General features: G+C 52.9%; 2 protein-coding genes and 1 pseudogene across 2 annotated transcripts; 1 reads left to right on the forward strand and 2 right to left on the reverse strand.

Annotated features, from left to right (window-relative positions):
• Positions 1-2349: 2349 nt before the first annotated feature.
• LOC119310182 (UDP-glycosyltransferase 73C5-like) lies at positions 2350-4876 on the reverse strand. The gene has a single exon (XM_037586001.1). The coding sequence runs from the start codon at positions 4044-4046 to the stop codon at positions 2544-2546; it is 1503 nt and encodes a 500-aa protein (XP_037441898.1). The 5' UTR covers positions 4047-4876; the 3' UTR covers positions 2350-2543.
• LOC119310184 (tuliposide A-converting enzyme 1, chloroplastic-like) lies at positions 4872-5972 on the forward strand. The gene has a single exon (XM_037586002.1). The coding sequence runs from the start codon at positions 4896-4898 to the stop codon at positions 5844-5846; it is 951 nt and encodes a 316-aa protein (XP_037441899.1). The 5' UTR covers positions 4872-4895; the 3' UTR covers positions 5847-5972.
• Positions 5902-7399, reverse strand: LOC119310183 (annotated as a pseudogene).
• Positions 7400-8395: the final 996 nt, after the last annotated feature.

Here is an 8395-nt window from a genome sequence, read left to right on the forward strand (position 1 = left end):
GGGTGTTGTTTGTTCAAGTTTCATAGTAGTTGCAATTAGACCCTCGACCTGCAAATAGGAATTTCTGTCGGCACGGTTGCAAGTCAACCCTCGTCTGCAACTCGGGAGGGTGTTGCTTTGCTTTCACCCCAGTTGCAAGCCCACCCTGACTTGCAATTTGAGAAATATAGTTTGTAATCGCCCCAGTTGCAAGTCAACCATGTAATCACAACTCGGGAAAGGTGTTGTTTGTTTTCACCCCAGTTGCAAGTCCACCCCTGACTTGCAACTCGAGGGATATAGTTTGGAATCGCCCCAGTTGCAAGTCAACCATGTACTTGCAACTCAGGAGGGTGTTGTTTGTTGTTTGTTTTCACCTCGGTTGCAAGTTCGCTCCCGACTTGCAACTCGAGGGATGTAGTTTGTAATCGCCCAGTTGCAAGTCAACCATGTACTCGCAACTCGGGAGGGTGTAGTTTTGTAGTTGCCCTAGTTGCAACTCCACCCTCGACTCGCAACTCGGGGGGTGTTGTTTTTTGTTCTTGTTTCATAGTAGTTGCAATTAGACCCTCGACCCGCAACTAGGGATTTCTGTCGGCCCAGTTGCAAGTCCACCCTCGTTTGTAACTCGGGAGGGTGAGATTTTGCTTTTACCCCAGTTGCAAGTCCACCCCCGACATGCAACTCGAGAGATGTAGTTTGTAATCGCCCTAGTTGCAAGTCAACCATGTACTCGCAACTTGGGAAAGGTGTTGTTTGTTTTTACCCCAGTTGCAAGTCCACCCTCGACTTGCAACTCGGGCGATGTAATTTGTAATAGCTCCAGGTGCAAATCAACCATGTACTCACAACTCGGGAGGGTGTTGTTTTGTAGTTGCCCTAGTTGCAAGTCCACCCTCAACACGCAATTTGGGGGGGGGGTGTTGTTTTTTGTTCTTTTTTTTATTGTAGTTGCAATTGGACCTCGACCTGAAACTAGGGGTTTCTTTCGGCCCAATTGCAAGTCTACCCTCGACTTGAAACTCAGGAGGGTGTTGTTTTGTTTTCACCCTAGATACAACTTGCCCGAACCCTATCCAATTGCATGTCTGCCCTCGACATGCAACCGAGGATGGACTTGCAGTTGCATGACTCGACCCTTTGTCCCAGTTGCATGTTTCTAATAAAACAACAAGGCCCACTAATACCTACAATAAGGCCCTCAAGGGGCGCTGATACAATCAAGCTTAGCGGTCGCTCACTATTCGCTCATAGTAGGTTGGACTTTTTGTGTTGTTAGAGAGTGTTTTTGCGAAGCGATCGAGGATTCCTGGGAAAGTTGTGGTTTGGGGATCCGGTTTTAGGAACCTTTTTGGTTGTTTTGGATGGTTGCAACCGGCTTTTTTGTTCTCTTATTTTTTGTCTATTTTCCCCTTTTGGGGTTTCTGGTTATTCTTTTGGTTTTTCTATTTGTTTTTTTTTTATTTTTTATTTTCCTTTACAGTTTAAAATTTTTGAACCTTTTTTCAAATATATGAATAATTTTAAATTTGTGAACATTTTGGAACTTTTTGATTTATTTATTCTGAATCAGCGAACATCTTCTGAATCCAGAACAATTTTTAACACTTTTGGATGAACGATCAATTGTTCAGTATGTGTTTTATAAACATTTAGTGTATATTATGAAAATGTCTTACCATATATTTAAAATGGTCCTATGTATATTAAAAAAATTAAGTTTGTATTAAAAACTTCAGTGAATATAATTTAAAAAGTTCAATTTATATTTTAAAAATTAAATGTATATTACCACAAATTCATGAAAATGTTTCTGATTTTTTTATCAAGCTTTGTCTTTTATTGAAAATTAGTGCATAAAATATAAAGAGCGGAACTGAAAAGCAAAAACAAAAGGGAAAAATCATTTATAGCCTACTAGAAGCTAGAGATCAGAGACACGCCGCTAAATAGATGGCAATAAAATGCAAAACGTAACAAATCGATGGTATAGCTACTTTTTTTGTGGTTGATGGTAGAGCTACTTTATTTTCACTGATATACATCTGATCACTAGCTTTTCCTGGAAAAAAAATCTGATCGCTAGCTTCGAGTTGTGACGCAACACTACTTACCAAGGTGCTTGTTGCTTCTCCTTGTGTCGCCATCCGATCTAATGTGATGTGTCGATCTACCATGCACGCACAAAAAGAGACACATGTAGCAAGAAGGAATCTTCGGCTGGCTAATGCACACCGTAAAAAGCTAGCCTCCTGCTAGTACACACTACGAGTTGTCGGACATATAGGCCGGCCCACCGAGGTGGGCGTGAGTGCGAGACTGGTTCGTTTGTTTCAGGCTTTATGACAAATCAAAATCGGACAAACAAAATAAACAATGAGGAGATGGCGTTGACATTATATTTAGATGTGAGATATTATCTCACATCTAGATGTAATATAGACGGACCCATAGAACAAATGTAGTGAACGAGTTTTCAAAGTCATAAAACCTTGATTGGAGCGGCATTTTAGGCTCTCGGTAGCTGGACAGCTAACATGCTATGAACACACACTATCCAAGTATCACTCGTCGGTACCTTGTGTGGCGCCCACCTCGAAACACTTGGACAGATCGCGGATTTTGGCGTGCGACGAGCCCCCCTCCCGCATGGCCGCCCTCGCTTTCAACGCGAGCGCACGGGCCTTGCAGCGCCTCTCCTCGCCATCCTCCCCGCCGTCCATGGCGCTCCTCACCGCGGCCTCCACCGTCTCCCTCCCAACCACGACATCCTTCTGATCCATCCGGTACATCACTGGCTCCTTCACCCCGACGCTGACGCCGACTCCCAGCACCTCCACCGCCATCTTCTCGTTCAGGAACTGGTCTGTGAAGTGCGGCCACGTCACAACCGGCAGCCCCGCCGCGATCGCCTCCAGCGTCGAGTTCCAGCCGCAGTGCGTCACGAACGCGCCCGCCGCGCGGTGCGACAGGATCAGCGCCTGCGGCGCCCACCCCCAGATGAGCAGGCCACGCCCCGCGACGCGCTCCTCGAGCCCGCGGAGGAAGGCGAGCGCTGCCTCGTCGTGGCGGCCGGCGTCCTTGACCACCCAGATGAAAGCGTAGCCCGACGCCTCCAGCCCCAGGCCGAGCTCCGAGAGCTGCTTCGGGTCCGCGTGCGCGATGCTGCCGAAGCTGACGTAGACCACGGAGCCGGGCTCCTTGTCCTCGAGCCACCGGACGCAGTCGTCGGCGTCGATGGCCGCGGTATTCCCTCTCGCTGCCAGCGTTGCGGCGTGTTGGTGGTAGAGAGAGACTGGCCCCACGGTCCACACCTTCATCCCTCTCGCGGCCGCGTAGCCGGCCACGTACTCGGGCTCCATCTCCACGAAGGTGTTCATGATGACGCCGTCGGCCTCTGCCCGCGCTCGCTCTACGTCGTCGCCGAACTTCTCCCAGCCGGGCCAGCCCCGGAAGAAGCCAGGGGCCTGCGCTCTCGTCACCTCGAACCGCTTCTCCAGTCCCGGCACGACGACCGGGTGGTTGTAGTCGAGCACGCCGTCGTAGGCGTTGAACCTCTCGACGTTGTGCTGGCACAGGACGCAGAAGGCGCACATGCTGAAGAAGGTGAGCCGGGGGACCCCGAGGCTGGCCGCGAGCTCCACGGTCCACGGGTGGCAGAAGTCGGACACGATGCATGTCGGTGGCCGGGGCGCGCGGTCGCGGAGGTGGGCCTCGATCGGCTCCCGGAGGAGCGCGACGGCGTTGAAGTAGGCCAGCATGTACTCCGGGGGGACGTTGTCCATGTTGTCCGCTCCGCCTGGAACCCCGTCGGGCAGGCCGACGGCGGCGTAGTCGAGCGGGAAGTCCACGAGGCTGACTGGCAGGCCCGACCGCCGGGCGGATTCAACGGTGGGGCGCACCCGCGCCGCCGTGGACGGCGTGGCGACAATGGTGCAGAGCGCGCCGTGAGTGGCCAGCAGCAGCGCGGTGTCGACGGCGGGGATGATGTGCCCCTGGGCCATAAGCGGGACGAACACGAAGTGCGCAGCCTCCGCCTTCACTTCTTCGTCGACTAGGTTGGTCATTGTGGGCTCTGGCAGATCGGATCCGATGAGAGGAGGCTAGCTAGCTAGGCAGAGTCAGCAAGTGATTTAAAGAACGTCGACAGATCCAAGCCGGCAGAGGCCGCCTCTTTGTGTTGATTTGGTGGCGTCGACACCCAAGCCGGCAGTGGCAAGCCGGCCGGCGTCGTGGGTGCGTGGCGTCAGGATTGACGCACCGTGAAGGATGCGAACATCAGTACATTGCGTCAGGATTGACGCACCGTGAGAATGAGGAGCCTAATATCCAAGATTAGATGCTGATCATTTTTTTTTGAAGATTAGATGCTGATCTTACTCATCCATAGTCTGAATTTTGTCACGTCACTGACAATGTGGAGAAGACTAACAATGGCACCTCGAGATCTGCGCTGTGCATAGTCATTTGACTAACATCTCATCCAAACGCCAAATGATGAATAAGGTTTTTGCTCTAATAGAGTACAACCCACTGGAGATGAATGTATCAGTTTAATCTAGGGAATTATAAACAAATGGGAAACCGAGAGAGTAAATGAGGGGGGCCATTTTCTCTAGTCGAGATGTCGATGCGGCTAAGCATCTCCACATAGGAGAGCTGGGGATGCCAGCAACCACGGTGACCACATGTTGAAACCGTCCGATGGGGGAGCTGCAATCGCCAAAGGCAGAAGTTGGAGCCACGCGCTGCAATTCATGCTGGAGCCGTTCAGGACGAAGAGAAGGCGCCAGATCTGAACGGTTGGGAGTCGCTTCATCGTACGGCCAAGGCACGACCTAGCGCTGGCCTTTACCTTATTATCAGTTGGCCTGTTCGGGCGCCTCGTCGCCACACAGAGTTTACCTGCGCCAGCAATGGATCCAGCCACCAAACTGCGATTCGACTCGCCGCTCCTCCGCGTCTACGAGGACGGCCGAGTGGAGCGTCTCTTCGGCACAGAAACCACCCCGCCGGGCGTCGATGCTGCTACCGGCGTCACCTCCAAGGACGTCGTCATCGACGGCGCCACCGGCGTCTTCGCCCGCCTCTACGTCCCCGACCTCGTGGCCGCCGGCTCCGATTCCCAGCGCAAGAAGCTCCCGATCCTCGTATACTTCCACGGCGGCGGCCTGGTCCTCGACTCCGCCGCCTCTCCGACGTACCACAGGTACCTCAACTCCGTCGCCTCCAAGGCCGGCGTCCTGGCCGTGTCGGTCAACTACCGCCTCGCGCCAGAGCACCCGGTTCCCGCGGCCTACGACGATTCCTGGGCGGCGCTCAGCTGGGCCGCGTCCAGGGATGACCCCTGGCTTTCGGAGCACGGCGACGCCGGCAGAATCTTCTTGGCCGGCGACAGCGGAGGCGCGAACATCGTCCACAACATAGCGGTCATGGCCGGCACCCGGGACGGTTTGCCCCCAGGAGTAGAGATTGAGGGGGCGATCATATTCCATCCTATGTTTGGTGGTAAGGAGCCACTGGACGGCGAGGCCATGGACACGAGGGCGATCACGGAGAAGCTTTGGCCCATAATATGCCCGGAAGCAGACGGGATGGACGACCCGAGGTTGAACCCGTTGGCTCGTGGAGCGCCGAGCCTGCAGAAGCTGGCATGCCGGAGGCTGCTTGTCTGCTCGGCTGACGGAGATTTCGCGCTGCCGAGGGCCGCGGCGTACTACCAGGCAGTGAAGGCCAGCGGGTGGCCCGGCACGGTGGAGTGGCTGGAGTCCAAGGGAGGAGAGCACGTGTTCTTCCTCAGCAAGCCGGAGTGTGATCTGGCTCTGCAACTGATGGACATGGTGGTCGCCTTCCTCGCCGGCAATTGATTCAGAGGACACTCGCGTGCTCAGTGTGTTCCCCTTCGGATTGCAGGTGTAATCAGAACTCAAAGCACACTTGTATTTGTGAATTCAGAACCATTAAAAATAAAGGACAACATTATTTGCTCCTCAGCCTCTGTTACTGAATTATTCGCCGGCGAACAAGAGAAAACAGACTCAACAGCGCCTGACGAAGTCGACCACGACGGCGAGCTCCTTGGCGGCGTTGTCGCAGTCGGGCTTGAGCAAGAAGTAGACATGCCCGTCGCCCTTGGTCTCGTAGAACTCGAGCTCGCCGCCCCACCCGCACGCCTTGACCCCCGCCGCGTAGGCGCGCGACCTCTCCACGAACCAGCAGTGTTCCGCCGTGGCGACCAGCACACGGTCGCACCCGAGCTGGCCCAACTCCTCCGGCGACGCCGCAGGGTTGATGTACGGGTGGTCGAGGCCGAGCTTACCACCGCAGGCGACATGCCATACCTGGTCAATGCCGCTGCGGATGGCGGCGTCGGTGGGCTCCCCGCCGACCGGTTCTTTCCCCCAGAAGTACGAGTGCAGGAGCGCGATGCCGCTGACCATGTCGCCGTACCCCTCGATGCGTTCCTTCCGCAGCCTGACCGCCGTGTGGTGCGCCATGTTGGCCCCGGCGCTGTCGCCGGCGAGGACGACGCGGGACGCGTCGCCGTGCTCCGCGAGCCAGGGCTCGGCGCCGCCCGGCCGGCACGAGGAGACGACGGCCTTGAGGGCCGCGAAGGCATCCTCGTAGGCGGCCGGAACAGGGTGCTCCGGGGCAAGGCGGTAGTCAACGGAGACGACGACGGCGGGGGCCGCGGCGGCGAGGGAGGCGGCGTACTTGTGGTAGAGCGGGGAGGCAGCGGTGTAGATCATGAACGCGCCGCCGTGGAAGAACACGACCACAGGGAGCTTCTTGCCGGGCTCCGCCGCGGCGGCGGCGGGGAGGTAGAGGCGAGCAGAGATGCTTGCCACCGGGTCGAGGACGACGTCCTTGGAGGCGACGCCGTTGGCTGGGTCACCGGACGGGGAGGGCGGCACGGTCTCGGTGCCGTTCAAGCGCACGACGCGGCCGCTCTTGTGCACACGCACGACGCCGGGTATCTCGTACTCGATCTCGGAGCCGGGGTCGTCCATGGCTGGGGTTGCGGCAGGCGGCAGTGAGCTTTGGCTCGGCGTCGCGGCGCGGAGGCCGTGATCCGAATCTGCAAGAACAAAGCGGCAAGCGGGGCGACGAGGAACACAGGCACAGCACTGCACCACCGGATTGCTGCCCACATAAAAAACTACCCAGGCTTACGTAAGTGCTGACGTGGGAGCAACCAAGGGTCTAAACCCCCGGGTCCACCCGTGCTATTTGTCACCAGACCAGACCATGGTAGTACGAATCTACTGCTCTCTTCGTTTAAATTTAGTCAGAGTTTGGCCATGGAACTCCAACCAAGTATATACTTCGGCCTCCGCTTACCAAATGCTCTTCAAAGGCGCGAGTGTGACCTATGCGCGGTGGATATGGAATTGCTGGACACCCCTCACTTGCAAGATTTTCATGTGGCTCGCTATTTAACATAGAACTAGTAAGTTGCCCGTGCGTTGCAACGGAACAAATGTTGTGATCTTCAGTGATAATGATGGTAGAGATCAAGCATAACAGAATATTTAAAAATGATGACAAATACGTTAAAGAGTGGACATTTAAACTTGGTTCATACATAAGATGTGTTACATAAATCAAAATGAAAAACATAACTCACTTTTGCCAATTCTGTTAACATCTTCTTTATATCACAACTTCTATGTGAGTATATCCTTAACACAAAATCCTGCAATTTCCCAATACTTTTTTTGTGCTAGATCGACAAAGAGGCTTCCTGTGTGACAAACACCCCCATCCATTTATCAGTGGGAAGTGAAATAACCAAAGTATATGATCTTTCATGTTTAAAAATCCATCGGTTACAAAAGTTAGAATGACAAGTCAAGTTACAATCAGATAATACTTGAAAAAGTTGGAACACGTTGAAAGTCCGTGCAACATAATTAATTACCAAGATTAGCTTCATAAACAATTGAAGATTTAAAACGTCAAAAAACATGAATGCCCAGAAGGTGCAAACTTACAACTAAAATTATCCATTAAATTTTTTGCAGGACCTAACAATGAACTGAGCGCAAATTTGGGGTACAAAATTCCCGATCATTGAAATGTACATATATTCGACTGACTGTAAACTTCAAAAAAATGTGAATGAAGTACAAACTACTATGTTTTTGGGGTCCCAATCTATTTAGATAAGTAAAAAGACTCATTAAGAAACAATTTACAAAGTTTTCACTAATATGATAAAGCCAACGGTCAACTAAGCAATTCAGCTCGTTGAGCAAAGTGAACAAAAGGAAAACAATAGATCAACATTAGTGAACCGAAAGTTCTTACAATACCTGCATTAATTAGAAAATTAAAAAATACATGCATTTTTCATAGCCTTGTACTTATAAAACCTGACCATAATGACAACTGTTTCACACCAGTTGTTGATCTT

The sequence above is a fragment of the Triticum dicoccoides genome, chromosome 5B, assembly GCF_002162155.2.
Source record: "Triticum dicoccoides isolate Atlit2015 ecotype Zavitan chromosome 5B, WEW_v2.0, whole genome shotgun sequence".
Taxonomy (NCBI): Eukaryota; Viridiplantae; Streptophyta; class Magnoliopsida; order Poales; family Poaceae; genus Triticum; species Triticum dicoccoides.

Coding starts and splice junctions, on each gene's coding strand:
- LOC119310182 (XM_037586001.1), bottom strand. CDS start 4,046: ATGACCAACCTAGTCGACGAAGAAGTGAAGGCGGAGGCTGCGCACTTC.
- LOC119310184 (XM_037586002.1), top strand. CDS start 4,896: ATGGATCCAGCCACCAAACTGCGATTCGACTCGCCGCTCCTCCGCGTC.